The sequence below is a fragment of the Argopecten irradians genome, chromosome 10 (genome assembly GCF_041381155.1).
Source record: "Argopecten irradians isolate NY chromosome 10, Ai_NY, whole genome shotgun sequence".
Taxonomy (NCBI): Eukaryota; Metazoa; Mollusca; class Bivalvia; order Pectinida; family Pectinidae; genus Argopecten; species Argopecten irradians.
In genome coordinates this window covers 9211918-9230986 of record NC_091143.1, presented here as the reverse complement: position 1 = coordinate 9230986, position 19069 = coordinate 9211918, and the positions used below count along the sequence as shown (strand labels likewise).

Sequence of the window (19069 nt, the reverse complement as noted above, 5' to 3'; positions counted from 1 at the left end):
AAAAGGGGTCAAATAGGCTAAAACTTCAAAAATCTTCTTCTGGAATTTTAGAAATGGCAGAATCAAATACTCTTCATAGATGGAAAGGTCTTGAGGTCCTTTACAAAATTTATGAATTATATGACCGTTGGGTCTCGCGTTCACCCCTAGGGAGGGGGTCAGGTTTACTGTAGTTTATATAAGGAAAAGACATTTTTGAGCATTATTTGGTCATTTGTAATAGGAAATAAGTCAAATGTTGTCAGAATTATCAGTATGAGATGGCTATTATGGTGCCTACTGAATCAAATTAATAATTTTCCACGACTGACCCCCAGGGGCCTGATTGATGGGGCCAAAAGGGTCAAATAGGCTAAAACTTCAAAAATTTTCTTCTAAACTCACAGATGTGGTAGAATCAAATACTCTTCATTGATAGAAAGGTCTCAAGGCCTTCTACAAAAATTGTGAATTATATACATATGACCCTGGGGTCTCAGGTTTTCCCCTGGGGAGGGGTTTAAGTTTACTATAGTTTATATAGGGAAAACACATTTTGGAGCATTAATATTATTTGGTCATTTATAATAGGAAATTAGTCAATTGTTATCAGAAATATCCTTATGAAATGGCTATTGAATCCTATAAACAAATTTAACATGACTGACCCCCAGGAGCCTTAGCGGCGGGGTCAAAAGCGGTCAAATAGGCCAGAATTTCAAAAATCTTCTTCTGAAATTCCATAAATGGTAAATTCAAATACTCTTCATAGATTGAAAGTTCTTGAGGTCCTTTAAAAAATTGTGAATTATATGACCCTGGGGTCTCGTGTTTCCCCCTGGGGAGGGGGTTCAAGTTTACTGTAATTCATATAGAAAAAACACATTTATGAACAATATTTACTTATTTTTCATAGGAAATTAGTCAAACTGGGTTAGAATAATTAACCTGAAATATCATTTTAACACCATATCCATATTGGTCCTGGCTGACCCCCAGAGACCAGAGGGGCGGGGTCAAAATGGTTAAAATTTCAAAAATCTTCTTCTGAATTCACAGGTTTGATGGAACCAAATAATCTTCATAGATTAAAAAGTGAAATTTATAAAATCACTGACACTGACTTACTTCTAGTTTGGTTTTGTTGTTTAACGTTGACAAAGCAAATTGGAATTTTAAGCATAAGGTTTGGTAACATAATACACTAACTATCAAAATGAAACACAAAAAATAAAAATTCTAATACAAAGGTTCAACTTTAAAGTTTATTCTTATTTGTAAACACTTTTTACAGATTTGAACCAACTTTGCAATGCTCTTTCTATATCAGCACTCAGGTGACCGTCAAGGCCTCTTGGGCCTCTTTTCTAGGGCCCTAATTCTGCCTATTGCATCTTGGGACCGATCGGTCAATACTACTGGCCGACCACCATCTTGGATTTTGATAGTTTAAAGTTTGAAAAACAGAGAAAAGAAGTTTAAGTTTGAAAAGCAGAAAAATGGAATGGACGATGCTAAATTCATCAGTTCCCTTTAGTTCATGTATGTTAATGAAAACGAGGACAAGAAATTATATCTTAGTCACTTTTCCTACAAAGACGATTTCTCGTATACGTTTTAGACTCATTGAGGTCTAGTTTTACGAACAGTCTTTAACATTAAAAGGAATTTTCTTTACGTCATTTCTCATAAGAAACCATTACAGAAGTTAAGGAGACTTTAATTCAGTCGCAAACTTCTGTAATAAAATGTTGTTCAGGGGCGTAGGAAGCAGGGGGAGGGGGGCAAATGCACATTTGAAAGAAAAAAGGGTCTTCATGCACATTTTTGTACTTAATTTTAGAATTTTTTCCGCTGCGCGACGCGTTTCCTAAAAAGTTCAAGCACGTAATGTTCAAACTATTAATAATGAAAATTCAATACATACGAACTAGACTAAAAATGTCCATCAAGGGATTATACTATTTTAAAAAATGCTTCTTAAAAGATTAATTTGTTTATATGTCTTCAATTCATTATTACTTTAAGTTACTTTAAATTCAACAAAAATGCGCCCTAAAACTTGTCTCTTCCATTCTAAATCGTAAATTTTTCCCAGGAGAGACCCCCGAACACCCCCCCCCCCCCCATACACCAAAATCTCGCGCCTTCGGCGCTCGCAAAATCCTCAAATTCCATCGTAAAACTCATCACAGTCGTTCTTTATCATATTTTCCAGGGGATACCCTTTATTTGCGCATTCATTAATTTCCTGTTAGCGACACCGCTGTTTATAGTAATGTACAAGGATTATATGTAATGATATATGAAAAAAGTATATCAATTACCTCCCGTGGGTGCGGGGCGCCCAAGGGGGGGGGGGGTTGTTACGAAATATATATATATAATAGCATTTTAAATTTATTTTAGACATATACAACAATGACAGTTATAATTCGACGATCGTTTATGAAGCGGTCTCATGGAACCCGAAGTCCCGGGACATGAAGCAGTCTCATGGAACCTGACGTCCCGGGACGTGAAGTGGTCTCATGGAACCTGACGTCCTAGGACATGAAACGGTCTCATGGAACCTGACGTCCCGGGACGTGAAGTGGTCTCATGGAACCTGACGTCCTGGGACATGAAACGGTCTCATGGAACCTGACGTCCCGGGACGTGAAGTGGTCTCATGGAACCTGACGTCCTGGGACATGAAACGGTCTCATGGAACCTGACGTCCTGGGACATGAAACGGTCTCATGGAACCTGACGTCCCGGGACGTGAAGTGGTCTCATGGAACCTGACGTCCTGGGACATGAAACGGTCTCATGGAACCTGACGTCCCGGGACATGAAACGGTCTCATGGAACCTGACGTCCTGGGACATGAAACGGTCTCATGGAACCTGACGTCCCGGGACGTGAAGTGGTCTCATGGAACCTGACGTCCTGGGACATGAAACGGTCTCATGGAACCTGACGTCCCGGGACATGAAGTGGTCTCATGGAACCTGACGTCCTGGGACATGAAACGGTCTCATGGAACCTGACGTCCTGGGACATGAAACGGTCTCATGGAACCTGACGTCCCGGGACATGAAGCGGTCCCATGGAACCTGACGTCCCGGGGCACTAAGCGATCTTCTCTATAATAGGACATGTCATACAGCTTCTATGTCGATTTCTGGTCAAGTAGGATCAAATGGGTATAATACCAGAGGTATTTCGGCTTAATTGGTAACATCCTTGTGATAAGGAAGCTAAACCCCACAGTGGAGTCGCCTCAGCAGCGCGACACAAAGCTAGGAAAAATAAATTTGCTAGAAGCGAATTCCCGAAAAAAATCAAAAAGATATGTCAATGAGGATGTTTTTATGTGCTAACATTTGTCTATTAGAAATATTATATTGCCCAAATTATTTAAAGATGCTTCCACGCCGACAGCATAAACGATACTCATCATTTGAACAAGAATTGATGTTTAATCGGGTATATGATGTCCATAAAATTCAACAATTTATTTTGCTTTTGGTACATGCGCAATCACTATTGCATACCACATAGAACACAGTGCCATGGATTTGTTCGGAACGCAATTAAATTGTATTTATTTTTAATATTCTTATTTTGAAGTAAATCTAGAAGCTAAAACTTTTCAATGGTGGTAATGATGTAAAGTAAGAAACTGTTATAACCAAAGAAAAATACTAATTCGTTATATTCTGGGTTTTTTTATAGTACAAATACCATTTATCAGCGATGTACATGTAGCATCTTTAATTTAAAAGATGAAATACTACCATTCCATTTTATCATCACAGTGGACTATATAACGAGGTGTTTCAGGAACATTAGGAGATAGTGGTATGAATGTGACTGATCACTTTATTCTTATAAGTGATCGGTACCTTTTGTCTGAAATTTTCATTTCCAATTATGAACTTAATATCTAAATTATCAACGCGACAGTGATGAAATTTCTTTTTATTTGGAAGATATATCGAATATTATTGTACGTGGTCTTTTAACTTGCGTTCATTTTGTATCATTTATAGCAAATAAAATATGTTCAATTACTTTACTTCATTAAAACACAACACGAAACAGTCACACATGTATGATTATACATACGGACGGACGTCAGAATTAGTATACCGTGACGTTCATTTATAAAATGCCTTCATACCTCGATTGAAATGTATTTAGACAATTACTGACATCGTGTGACCAATGAAGTAAAAACGACCCAGCTAAACTCATGGTCGAAGTTGGAACAAGTCAATCTCTACACCGAGGGAGAGGAAATACCTCTAAAATAGGTATCTTATTTTATTTTACATACAACAATTGATACGTAAAATAAAAAAAAAGTTCACAACAAAATGTTAATTTCAGAATAGTATTTACAAATCGTATGGACGACGATAAATGATAATCGCTCTAAATGAAAATGGCATGGACCTGCCCAACCCTTTTTAGTCGTCTGACAGTCGTGATGGACTCGTCCACCTGTGCCGAATGTAAACACGGTACATGTGTGAATACGTGTCGTCCCAGCTAAGATCGGTATATGCGGTGCCAATGCACGTTAGGATATTCGGACTTTGTCTAGGAATTCCCAGTCCTGATGTCAGCCGATAGTCCGCCAGCCTTATTTCCGTGCGCATCCCTTGCCCTGCTGTACTCGTATCCAGGCGGGACCTTTCCCGTGGACACGAAGCTTGACGTCCACCCAGCCTCAGAATCCGCATCATACATACTGACAAGCTGTCCCAGCCCCTCATCAAACATGTCAACCACCCTCGGGACGACCGTCAACTGTAGCTCGGATCCCCCACCCCCGGGAAATGTGACGTCACAGTGCGTAGTCTCCTCCTCAGCGCCTATCATCCAGCTGATACCGCCTATGAACTATATTTCTTCTGAATATCAAGATGTTGACGTCGAGTTTTTTGTCGAAGAATCCAAGGATACGGTAATATCAAATATAGGACATAGAGTGAGAGTCGGTTAAATCCCCACTCCCATCCCGCAGGAGAAAAAAAAATCTCAAACACTTTGTGGTTCTATCAACTCAATTTAAAGGGAAGAAAAACTAACCAAGATGTCGTTTCGACTATTAATGTAGTTTTAATACTCTTAAATTGCAAGATTTCAAATATCCTAGAAAAAAATCCAGAAAACATCCGTCAAACCCCTCTCTAGTCCGCTAAACCTGCCTACTTGTTAGACTGAAATATTTATAATATAGGCATGTTTAGCGGACTAACCCAACTCTATCCCACAGATTGTTTTTTGATATTTCCGTTTTTTTCTTTAAGCCCTTACATAAGTCATTCGCCTATACAATTCGCCAATACGTTAATGCAATTAACGTCGCCGTACTTAACGTCGTTTTTGATTGATTGGTTTCATCTTTAAAAAGATTAGATATGGAAACATGCAAGACCAGTGATGATTGTAAAAGTGGTATTAGATAGCAATTTTCAAATATTCGATGTAGCAATAAATTAATATTTCATCATTAAATTGAACAAATGACGTGACATTGTTTTATGAATTTGAGCTAAAAACTCGTCGTTTCTCATTGTGTTCTTGAGAATATAACGTGAGCAATTATTTTTACCGCTTCAGTCGGTGTACCCTTATGAATAAAAATCGTTTTCACGAAAATTTGCAGGTGTCGTCCATGAATCGGTAAACGATTAGTGTTGACTAGAAAGTATACAGTGAAACGACGATAATTGACAGCTCGGGTACGTTGTTTTAGAAAGGTCTCGATACTCGACAGAAGATTACGTGTGTCGAACCCGTCTGTCCAGTTTGTACTTGTCATAGTCTGCGGATTGTCACGCACGCTTTACTCCACGATACCAAATATAAGTTACTGCTTCTACCTTTATATATATTTATAATTAAATCGATATAATAAATATATTAAAACATGTCTTATAAAGCTCTTTGTCCTGTTCATCATTACAAATTGACATGAATGAAAATGATAATGTTATTAATAAACTTAATTTATTGAGGAAAACCTATTTCAGCAATTTTTAGTCATTTTTAGGTATCACAGGGAAAAAACTGTTTACATAAAACAATTGTCATTATAAAATGGTTGATGAAAATCATTTTTAAACACCGTTTGTTTCATAAACAGTAATTTTTCACAATCGACAATTCATTTTACTGACTGAATATTTTCACTGGAACTGATTGTTTCCAAATTTATATAATCTATTTTAAAATACATTACAGAGTAAGTAAGTGTAAGGTCAAGGTCATTGGTTAAAAATTATAATGACAGTAATGTTATGTCAGCGTGAAGTATGTTTAGTCGAAATAATTAAACGTAAAGGTCAGATGCTTGAAGGTCAAGTCAGTGCTCCTGTTAAGACGAGTACACTGGTAAAATACCCATTTGTCAATTACTCCTAAAAACTGTATGACCGGGTGCTGATTACCCTCGCTGCAATAATGTAGCTCAAAAGACTTTTAGACAAAAAATGGTGACTATATTCGTTCTATGATCACCCCTACATAATTATATTTGTATAATGCTACCAAATTAATATGAGCGTTTACATCCAGATATAAAATCAGCAGAGATTAGTAAAGTCGGAAGAATTCCAAGTCTTGTTTAATAGTCTGCATTAACTGTACTCTTGTTTCAGATAAAAAAATTGCACAATTGCTACTGCACATTAGCTTTGTCATCGATTTTTTACACTATAACCGTATAACTTTTTCCGACATATTTCTGTTATGACTTCGCATAGCAATCAGAGTTGTACACATCCCATTTCAAAAGTACTAGTGCAATTACCCACCCTCCAAAAATTATCTGGAGCGCTGTCAAGGTCATATACATGTACTTTTAGTAATTTGGCGGTAGAGAGCAAGAGTGACCTCGTATTACAATATAAAGGTAAAATAAATGTATTTATTACATCACATGATAATTACTAGGAATGTGATTGGATGAAAGCCATGGTCTATTTTGCGACAGTTTCATGTCATTCTTGACTATGAAAACTATAAACTATACCAAAGTATGTTTACTGGGAATGAGCACGCGACCAAGAATATGTCCTCTTAATGTACATGTCATGTGACGTACTAAATATATTTTTTTTCCTGGGAAACAGGTCCAAGGATCACAAAACAGACTTAAGTCTAAAACAATCTTAAATTCAGACTTAGCCAATCACAAATCACGTTACAAAACGTTACGTGATTAACTAAGCTAAAACTTAAGTCTTGAAGACTGTTTCTCCTATAGTGTTGTCTGTTGCATTTGTTTGATACATATGTTTGTAGTATTATGAATTACGCTTGTGAAGTTTGGGGTTCATCCAAAGCAATTGATATTGAAAAAAGTTAACTTAATGTTTTGCAAAAAAATCCTGAAAGTTAAAACATCTACATGCAATGCCATGATCTATTTTGAACTTGGACGATACCCATTGTAATGCATGAGAAAGTTCTGAATGATTAAATACTGGTTTAATCTTAATAATACAAACAATTGTATATTGAATGTACATCTTACTCCTTTTCATGTAGCAATAATAAAGACAATTATTTTTAATTGGGTGTCTCATGTAAAACGTTGTCTTTTTTCATCAGGCGTTGGTGAGGCTTGGGAGTAATAGTCCTCATTTAATCATAGAAATATTCTTCTTTTGATAAAACAAAGAACTTTTAATCAACAATATTTAAGAGGAATACTTGATACATCTTCAAATGCATTCTTTATAAACATCTAGTTATCAATCATATTTTGCAGTTTTATTTGACTAAGTATATTCCAGTCAAATATCGAATTTGTCTTACAAAATTACAGCTGTCTGCTCATAACCTAGCAATAAAGACTGGTAGATATCTTAGTTTACCAAGGGAATAAAGACTTTGTGCAAAATGTAATCTAGATATAGGAGATAAATACCATTTTATATTAATTTGTAATATATTTCACGATTTAAGAATTAAAGATGCTCCACCGCTGATCACAAATGGTATTTTTCGCTATCAAAAACAGGAGCAGACGATTTTGTATTTTTCTTCAGTTGCAAAAGTTACTTACTTTACACCATTACCACCATTGAAAAGTTTCAGCTTCTAGTTAAAAATATGAAAAATAATTAATTGCATCCCGAAAAAATTCCGTATCACTATATCCTATATGGAATGAAGTACTAATTGCGCATGCACCGATGGCGAAATAAATATTCTACAGTGGCGTAGGAAGATGAAACGTAATGGGGGGGCAAAGGTCCTCAATATTTTGTAAACCCCCCCCCCCCCCCCCACCCCACCCCACCCCACCCCCCGTCGCACCTTCAGGAGGAGATTAACTCCCAACCTATATGCTTTATGTACATTTTTCATATATCATTAAATTTAATCCTTGTACACATTTATAGACAGTGGGGTCGCTAAAAGGAAATTAACGAATAATTAACAAAGATTTTGGTGTTTTAGGGGTCTGAGGGTGACCCCCGGGAAAAATATTGTAATTTAGAATGGCTGAGATGAGTTTTACAATGTATTTTGATGATTTTGCGAGCGCCCGAAAGCGCGAGATTTTGGTGGATTTTTTTTTTTTTTTTGGGGGGGGGGGGGGGGGGGGGGGGGGTCCGGGGGTCTCCCCCGGAAAAAAATTACGATTTAGAATGGCTTAGATGAGGTTTTATTTACGATGCATTTTGATGAATTTGTGAGCGCCCAAAGGCGCGAGAATTTGGTGTTAGGGGGGTCCGGGGGTCTCCCCCGGGAAAAAAAATTACGATTTAGAATGGCTGAGATGAGTTTTACGATGTATTTTAATGATTATAAAGCGTTCTTAACATGGTAATTTTTCGATTTAAAGCTACCTGCATTTAGAAATGATAATTTTGTCGTTATAACATTATGCAACCCTACTCGATCTGAATATACCGGCTTCACACCATCGGCACATTGTTGTGTAACATAAACAAATGAATTTATTGTCTCGCTAAGACATATAAATAAATTGATCTTTTAGAGACATTTTTTTTAAATAGTACATAGAATCCCTTGATGGACATTTTTAGTCTAGTTTGTGTGCATTGAATTTTTACTATTTAAAGATGCCCCACCGCTGACAAATGGTATTTTTTCATTATCAAAAACAGGAGTAGACGATTTAGTATTTTTCTTCAGTAACAAAAGTTACTTACTTTACACATTTATCACCATTGAAAAGTTTGAGCTTCTTATTTTACTTCAAGTTAAAAATATGAAAAATAATTAATTGCATCCCGAAAAAATTCCATGTCACTATATTCTATATGAAATGAAGTACTGATTGCGCATGCATCAATGGCGAAACAAATCATTTTATTTTTTGTGTGTGTTAATTAGGCATATATATACACGATTAAACACCAATTATTATTAAAATGATGAATATCATTTATACTCTGTTGGCGGTGGAGCATCTTTAAGGTTTGGCATCATGTGCTTGAACGTTTTAGGAAATGCGCCGCGCAGCGGAAAATTTTCTGGAATGAAGTACGAAAAATGTGCAGGAGGACCCTTTTTTCTTTCAAATAAGCATTTTTTAGAAAATTTCAGTCGGCGAAAATGGGGGGGCAAAAAGACATGTTTGCCCCCCCGTCCTGGGGAACGGGGGGGCAGTTGCCCCCCCTGCCCCCCCGCTTCCGAAATAAATATTCTATATTATTTTTTGTGTTAATTAGACATATATATACACGATTAAACACCAATTATTGTTCAAATGATGAATATCATTTATGCTCTGACGGCGGTGGAGCATCTTTAAGTATATTAAACCATATTACTGGCGAAAAACATCAATGTTTAAACTTATCCACTTAGTTAGTGTTAATAAGTTTGTTGAAATTAATAAATTATCAAGATGCATATACGAAGCTAGTAAAATAAGATTATAACCGGTTACAGGTGCTTGTGTAATGGATGTATACTTTTACCCTGATGTTATCTGGTTACTTTCGTTATTAGGGAACACTTAATTTGATATTGTGAAAGTTAAGGTATACATGGTATATTAAGTATAAATGTGTAGATTATGTCATAATTAATGTAATATGCATTTCCTTTGTATAATATATCATGATACTTCTGTACAAAACTGATTGACAAAAGTAATAAAAGAATTTGAATTTGTCTGGCGAGGTATAATCCCCTCGTCTTCGACTCGGGGACTTTACCTCGCCAAACAACACTATAGGAGAACAGTTCTTTCTGGAAAGGGCCATAACAGAATAATATGATGTCATTATTACTATAGTACACAGAAAGTGTTGTAACCAAGTTTTTTGTTACTTCCCTAAAGGAGTCGGAGTCGCCTGATACCAATTCTGTACCTGACACGGTACCAGAGACGCCCTGCCTGACAGACTCTGGGTACGAGGGCTCTCTAAGCCTACAGTGCCTGGAGACAGTACTAGACTGGAAGGGCGTGTCCCAAAGCCCTGTCCCCGCCCCTCTGTACCTCTCCTCTACACTGCTACACAGTCCCGACCACCGAGGCTTCGAGGACTATCTGGACGATATTTACTACCACCGACTAAGCATCGAGTACAAATACCAAGTCAATAACTGTCTGGAGGGACAAAGAGAGGTAATGGAACCTTACAAAGGGCATCTGTTATAAGTGTTTTTCTTTCTGTTGAATTTTTGAATTTTATTTTGTCAAAGTTAGCACCTATACTCTTGACTACTTTCCATAATATGGATGTAAAATATTTTCCATTTCGAAAGAACAATTGTCGCTTTGTTAACATTGAACCCTTAATTTTGACGATTTGTATATTATATACAACACATGACATCATTACACCTTTGGCCGTTTCAGGTAACCCCTGGCATGAGAGGTTTGTTAATAAGCTGGATGACCGGGATCCATCACCAACTGAGCATGCGCCAGGACAGTCTGTTTGTGGCCGTGAACATCATTGACCGGATACTGGACATCATGCACGCATCCAGAGACTACCTCCAGCTCCTGGGAATCTCAGCCTTACTGATAGCCGCCAAATGTGTAAATATAGCTAGGGTGTTTCTCATGAGACATAAACTCATCTGATGAAAATATTACCTAATGTCAAATTGCTTTGATTTTACTGAACTCGTTACTAAAGAAAGAAGTTTAGAAAACTGACCACATAACATTTTACATAAAATAAGTATACCAATTAATAAGTCTATGAGCTATCTGGTTTAATCAATGAAATGATCACTTTGGCAGTTTGCTTAACTTATCTTCTCTGTTTGCTAGGAGGAAGTCACACCACCGGAAATCACAGAACTTTTGAGTTGTTGTATGGACACTTACTCACGTGATCAGGTCAAACATCTAGAGAGGGTCATACTAAATGCAATTAAGTTTGACCTGTTGGTGCCAACCCCACAGTTCTTCCTCGAATATTTCTCGTCCTGCTGTATCTGTCTGTTTGGAGGCTTCCAGAGTGATCGTCTGAGGTAAGTGTAGCGAAGAATTTGTTGGGATTTTCCATGATGGTCGCCTGAGGAAAGTGTAGGGAAAATTTGTTCGGATTTTTCATGGTGGTCGTCTGAGGAAAGTGTAGGGAAAATTTGTTCGGATTTTCCATGGTGGTTGTCTGAGGTAAATATACGGAGAATTTGTTCGGATTTTCCATAATGGTTGTCTGAGGTAAGTGTACGGAGAATTTGTTCGGATTTTCCATGGTGGTCGTCTGAGGTAAGTGTAGTCGAGAATTTGTTCGGATTTTCCATGATTTTATCGTCTGAGGTAAGTGTAGTGGAGAATTTAGTCTCAGGTAAGTGTAGTGGAGAATTTGTTCGGATTTTCCATGATGATCGTCTGAGGTAAGAACCTGTTCAGGAGGTTCTATCTGGTGACTGTCAGAGGTTTATTGCGCAATAAAGAAGACTAGGGTTATTTCATGTTTGTTATTAAACTTCATATAATGAAAGGGAATAAATGTCAATCCATAATTATCTTGACTACTGATAGGTGTCTAAAAATTAAAATGCCTACATAGCTTCCGCCTCGACTTCAGAATACTCAGTTCGAGTCTATGTCTTGACTTTGCTACATATATATGTTCTATCGCGCTTGTGAAAGTGTTCTATCGCGCTTGTGAAAGTGTTCTATCGCGCTTGTGAAAGTGTTCTATCGCGCTTGTAAAAGTGTTCTATCGCGCTTGTGAAAGTGTTCTATCGCGCTTTTGAAAGTGTTCTATCGCACTTGTAAAAGTGTTCTATCGCACTTGTAAAAGTGTTCTATCGCGCTTGTGAAAGTGTTCTATCGCGCTTGTAAAAGTGTTCTATCGCGCTTGTGAAAGTGTTCTATCGCGCTTGTGAAAGTGTTCTATCGCGCTTGTGAAAGTTTTCTATCGCGCTTGTGAAAGTGTTCTATCGCGCTTGCGACGCCATGCTTTATAAAACCATAAACATATATTAGAGTAATTGGCAAATCCGCCATTTTTACACTTAGCAGATGTAGCTCTTTAAGTACCTTAGGTTTGTAGATATACTCCTAATTAGTTAAATGCATGAGCATATCTCTGATATGTTACGAAATTCAGTAATTTTCAGATGGTTTGAGTAAAATTTTGAAACGAAAAAATAATGCTTTAACTTATATACTAATAAAACAAAACGCACTTCCAATTTTGAATGTCTTATTTTTCGAAAAACAGAAAAGTGCTCATTTTCACGCTTTCAAAAGGGAAAATGCCTATATAATTTTCACAACAATTGTGCTACAAGTTTCTGCAATATACACGTATTTTAGTTCCCATTCAACAAATGAAAAACATATGAGGTGTTACAAAAATAATGTCATTCTTGCCTTTATTTTGTGAAAATTATGCACTATGAACTCAAACCGTCTCTGACTGATAGATTGATTACTGGAGCTCAACACAGTAAAATCACTGAGAGAAGATCTTTAAATGTGATTCAAATGAGGGCCTTCATAAAAGGTAGGTTGCTAATCGGCATACAGCCGATATATATCCAGCGTGAAGTGTGCGACATTTTTGGGGAAGGTATAATGTCATAGGTCTATTTTTAGGTGGGTAGCTAAATTTAAGACTGGTCAACAACAGCTAAGATGCTGCTCGTCCAAGTCTTCCTGCCACAAATACAACCAAGAACAACATGGAATGTGCATTACCCTGTGTGGAATTTAGCACGGTTGACGAATTTGTCTTTCACGCGAGTTCAAAGAAACATTAATGCTAGATAGACATCCCGTTGACCGATCGCCAGGTGTAATATGCATTATAGCCACACCTCGTACTCACAAACGCACGTGTACATTTTCAATATCGTAGCAAACATTGTAACACACGCAATACTGAATAAAAATTCAGGTGCTGTTTGATGGACAGCTGGCGATCCGTCAAATTTTAACAGATTAACACAAAGTATCCCGTGTTGCAAACACAAAACCCTTTCTGAAAATGTAACCAAAAATATATAAAAAAAGTTTCTGAAAATGTATCCAAAGTATAACCAAAAACACCTTTCTGAAAATTTATCCAAAATATAACAAACCTTTCTGAAAATGTTTCCAAAATATAACAAAAAAGCTTTTCTCAAAATGTATTCAAGCTACCAAGATATAAAAAAGGCCTTTCTGAAAATGTATCCAAAATATAATAGAAAAATCCTTTCTGAAAATGTATCCAAAATATAACACAAAAAAACTTTTTGAAAATGTATCCAAAAATATCAAACAAACAAAAACCCTTTCTGAAAATTTTTCAAAATATAACAAAAAAACCTTTCTGAAAATGTATCCAAAGTATAACCAAAACATAACTTTTCTGAAATATATCGAAAATATAACAAACAAACAAAAATATGGAAATGTTTCCAAAATATAACAAACCTTTCTGAAAATGTTTCCAAAATATAACACAAAAAAACTTTCTCAAAATGTATCCAAGATACCAAGATATAAAAAAGACCTTTCTGAAAATGTATCCAAAATATAGCAAACAAACAAAAACCTTTATCAAAATGTATCCAAAATATAATAAAAAAAATCCTTTATGAAAATGTTTTCAAAATATAACAAAAAAAACTTTCTGAAAATGTATTCAAAAATATCAAACAAACAAAAACCCTTTCTGAAAATGTTTTCAAAATATAACAAAAAAAAACTTTCTGAAAATGTATCCAAAATATAACAAAAAAAAATACCTTTTCTGAAAATGTATCCTAAATATAACAAACAAAACTTTCTGAAAATATATCCAAAATTTAACACACAAAAGAAACCTTTCTGAAATATATCCAAAATATAACACAAAAAAAACTTTCTGAAAATGTATCCAAAATATAACAAAAAAACTTTCGGTAATTTTTAGTTACTGGTGATGAGACATGGGTCTACTATTTCGAAGAAAAATGGAAACGTTCCATACGAATATGGAAAACAAAAAACGCGAAACGCCCAAATATTGCCAAGCGACAATATACGATCAAGAAATTTTTGTATGAGTTTTGCTTAGAATATAAGGGCCCGGCTATGATAATACTAGTATCAAAGGGCCGAACGGTCACAGCAACACTCTACAAAATGTTGTTTTGAAAAAGAAATGAAGTTTTGTTTCAAGAGTCGTCGTGCCAAAACAGGACTCAAGTTTTGCATGATAATGCCTTTGGTTATATAGCCGGGGAAAAAGTTATCGTCCTTCCGCACCCTCTTTATTTACCCGACTTGGCTCCGCCCTGCGATTACTTTCTCTTTCCCAAACTAAATCAGTTTATTACATGTGTACCCATTAAAGACTATGAGTAATGCTGAGGAGTATTGTGATGGACAGGGAAAACTAAAAAGATCAAAACACTCACAGTTTTGGAGAAATAAGGCAAGTGACATTACATTTGGAATATCTCTCGTACATTCTGGCTCCTTCGTTTCATCTTGCATAATGAAATGACTAAAACTGTTGCAAAATCCGCGTCAAGAGCGTTCGATCTCCTGATTGCGAAGTCCAAAGCCGTGGGTGGGCTTCCATATTATACATTCACCAAGCTGTATGAATGCAAGATCTGGTCAATGATAAGCTATGGTATTCATGTGTGGAAGAGGAAATGTTATTCTTTGGAGACGGCAAATACACACCTTCAGAAACTGTATCTGGTAATAAAGTATGGGAACCTGTCCGTGTTAAGCAATGGTTCTCTGTAGTGAGTGTATGTTATCCCTCAGGAGTGAGGGTACGTTATGTAAACGGATCCTTATGTGGGCGAAATAAAAAAAATGATAATTTGCGATGCAAAAACTAGTGCTACAAAGTTAGAGAGAAATGCGAAGATCTGAATCTGTCATTTAAGCGGCTTTAGAAAGAGCTGAGGAGACAGCTTGGAATGACTTCATGAGGAAATAGCGCGAAGATGTAACTAGAGTTTCGTCTAGGTCGGGTTATGGTAACAACAAGTTTATAACTGAAATTTAAGTGTGACTTCAAATGTGAGCATCATCTGAGTTCAAATGCCGAAAGCCTGGAGGAGCGCGCTCGCCATATTTCGATGTCGGGTGGTACCTATTCGCGTGGATATAGGCCGATACCAGGGTCTTGAGCGAAATGAATGATTGTATCCCCATTGTCTCGATCTAGTGGAATGTGAAGAACATAGCTATGCCATCGATGCGCCATTATTGTCATGGCGCATCGCCTTGATGCCAATGTGCAATATACGGCTGTTATAAGCTACTATTAAGGTCGTATACAATATAAACTGTATACGATTATGATATTTGGAGAATACATGGACTTCTTAGGCTCTTACCATATCTAAAATTTTTGTTTCGCATAAAATCTAACATCCATAAATGAAACGGCAAATTTCTTTCGTTAACAAAGGCAGGAAAACGAAACTTTCTGGTTATTGCTTTGTCCGCTAAACCTGCCTATATATTTAACTTTTTAGGTCATCTGACCGAAGGTCAGGATGACCTATTGTCATCGTGTTTCGTTCGTCGTCGTGCGCCGTGAGCCGTGAGCTGTCTGCCGTGCGTCGTGCGTAAAACTATTTATACAAAAGCCTACTCCTCCTAAACCCTTGAGTGAATTACATTCATATTTGGTGTGAAACATCCTTGGGGAAGGACAATCATATTTTATATAAATGAGATAGGTCCGACCAATAGGGGCATAGGGGCGGGGCCCCAAAAGGGGAAATTTTCTTAATTTAAGCTTTTAAATCCTACTCCTCCTTCATCCTTGGATGGATTTCATCTATATTTGGTATGAAACATCATTTGGGACGGACAATCATATTTTATATAAATGTCATAAATGAGCCTGGTCTGACCCCTAGGGGTTGAGGGGTGGGGCCCCAAAAGGGCAACTTTTCTTAATTTTAGCTTTAAAATCCTACTCCTCCATCATCCTTGGATGGATTTCATCCATATTTGGTGTGAAATAAATGAGTCTGGTCCGACATCCATATTTGGTGTGAAATAAATGAGTCTGGTCCGACCCCTAGGGGCTGAGGGGTAGGGCCCCAAAAGGGCAAATTTTCATGATTTTAGCTGGCCCACTTCCTGTTTTCAGGTTTCCGTCTCCGATCTCAATGAAAATTGATCTTTAGGATTTTAATTGATGCCGAACTACATGCAAACATTTTCGTAAAGATTTTGGTATTCGAAGATGGCCGCTGGCCCACTTCCTGTTTTCAGGTTTCAGTTTCCGATCTCAATGAAAATTGGTCTATAGGGGTTTTAATTGATGCCGAACTACATGCAAACATTTTCGTAAAGATTTTGGTATTCGAAGATGGCCGCTGGCCCACTTCCTGTTTTCAGGTTTCAGTTTCCGATCTCAATGAAAATTGGTCTATAGGGGTTTTAATTGATTCAGAAGGGGGAACTTTAGGTGAGGACAATCATATTTTATAAAGGATCAAGATAAGATAAGACCCATGGGGATAGAACGTCGGAAGTCCAAAATGGGAGCTTTGCTTAAATTTGGCTTTAAAATCTGACTCCTCCTTATATTAATCCTTGAATGGGTTACAACCATATATGGATGAAGGGCTACCAAGTTTGTTCAACAAATGACATTTACCTTTCAGAAACTCAGATATTCAACTAAGGAGTTCCTTGTATTGTTTATATTAATCGTTAATCAATACTTTATACTATGACTTTGTTGTTTTGTGCCATGAGTCATATGACCGTAAAGGCCCATGGGCCTCTTGTTTAAATTTGTTTTAGGAAGTTTTGCCTAATACATAGGCAAATAAAATTACAAAAGCCTAATGTTATAGGCAGGTTTAGCAGTCTAATTATTGCTACATGTAGGTCGGTTACGACACAAGCGGTGTGGTGAATTGAACAAGAGTGCAAATCATACAAACGTTCTAGAGCCTACATGCATGAAAACATTAGTTTATCCATTAGGATCGGTTTGGTAAATCCTTATTTTGATTCCTTTGTGTTGTAGACAGGCCCGTGCGCATGCACGTTGTGTACTAGAACTGTCTCTTCAGGATTACGACCTGAGCCAGATCCGCCCCTCCATGTTGGCCCTGTGTGTGTGGAAGGTGTCGGTAGATCTTACGGACTGTGATGACGGAGAGTTCGTTCCCCCTGAACTCCACTTCCGGAGAGAGGAATTCGATGACATATACACCCAAGTCAGAACGTTTGCCGAAAATTTGAAGAAAAGTTTTCCGGAAGTAAGCAGCATTTGTGAATATTACTTCAACCTTTACGGAGCCGAATAATTAATATGTTAAAGTACATAATGTGTACTTTATTATATATGTAATGTACTTGTTCATAGTTTCTGCGCTAAATTATCAGAGAAACTCCCGACATTATGTTTGGACGGTGCTGTTTTGTGTCGACACACTAATGTGTACTGGTCCAATCATGGTACAGTGCGTTAGGACCAATGACTTATCAGCTAATGCACTTGGTCTGGTACCTAAACTTTATTAGTCATATTGATTTCTAGACACTAATGTCAGAACCAAAATAAATGCATGTAGGGTATAAATAATATTACAAATGTTAAATGATTTATATTATTGCAAAAAAGTCAGTTGCTTTACACATTTGCAGATGTCATGCAGACATCCGGCATGTTATATACAAAACACGTGTTGATGTTTGTTTAGGATTGACTTGGAATTGTCAATATTATATTCTGTACTATGTACGCTCTGATGTAATGACTTTATATACATGTACATGTACAGTCTTGATCTCGTATCTTTCGGATGATCACATATAAGTGCTGTCTGTATAATTTATGAATGAGACACAGGTTCCTGTCATCAGACTATTTTCAAATATAGATATACATCTGACTTTCAGTGGTAAATCTTGTCATTATGTCCAAAGGAAACTGGTCTTGTATGTTACATCAAGTCTGAAACGTTAATATTATATTTATGTATATGTAGCTGGCTATTTTTGCTTGAAAAAAAATCGCGATTTTTACTCGGAATGAAAGGAATTTATTTTTGTCTTTGCCTTACGGAAATTTACTACATGTTTCTGTCTTCCAGAGTATATTTGATTTACAGTTTTCTTTTCTTATTCGCTATCAAACTGGCGATCATAGTGATAATGTCGAAGTCGCAGAAAATCGCGAAAATATCATTTACGCTAAAATAACTGGCTCAACGGTATGACATTTATTTATTTGCATTTTTGAACATTTCAGTATCTGAATTATGGTATTCCATTTTTACATTATATATAACAATGGTGCTTGATCGGGTTTGTTTAATGCCATTTTTGTTTTATAGTCGACCTTGTATCAATTAATGACATGAGTTAGTAGACCAGACAGAACTGCTTCTGTTTGTTTTGTATCGTAGAGTAGGTAGGATTTATGTTGGTATGACGCTTGAAATTTTCTTTACTTAAAATTCAAAAGCCAGTATAGCTTAACATACATGAAGTGCTATTGTTACCAGAATGAATTTCCATGGTTGACTGTGTTCGACAATAAAACTGGTTTCTTTACGTGTTATGGACGTTTTGTTTAAGCATTAAACATTCAACACATGTTTGCTTGTTTGTAATTCGTTAGGAGCAGCTGAAAACTTTCTAGATGATTGTCTTTCCCTATTTCCA

The 19069-nt window shown here is 36.7% G+C and overlaps 1 protein-coding gene across 2 annotated transcripts; it reads left to right on the top strand.

The window, feature by feature from the left end:
* Positions 1-4484: 4484 nt before the first annotated feature.
* Positions 4485-18958, top strand: LOC138332526 (cyclin-O protein B-like). Of its 2 annotated transcripts, none has more exons than XM_069280530.1 (5): positions 4485-4936; positions 10304-10591; positions 10826-11011; positions 11249-11451; positions 17424-18958. In XM_069280530.1, the coding sequence occupies exons 1-5, from the start codon at positions 4589-4591 to the stop codon at positions 17704-17706; spliced, it is 1308 nt and encodes a 435-aa protein (XP_069136631.1). In that variant the 5' UTR covers positions 4485-4588; the 3' UTR covers positions 17707-18958. The 2 variants fall into 2 exon arrangements, with proteins under 2 accessions (XP_069136631.1, XP_069136632.1); XM_069280531.1 differs by having other exon boundaries at positions 17428-17589.
* The last annotated feature ends 111 nt before the right edge of the window (positions 18959-19069 follow it).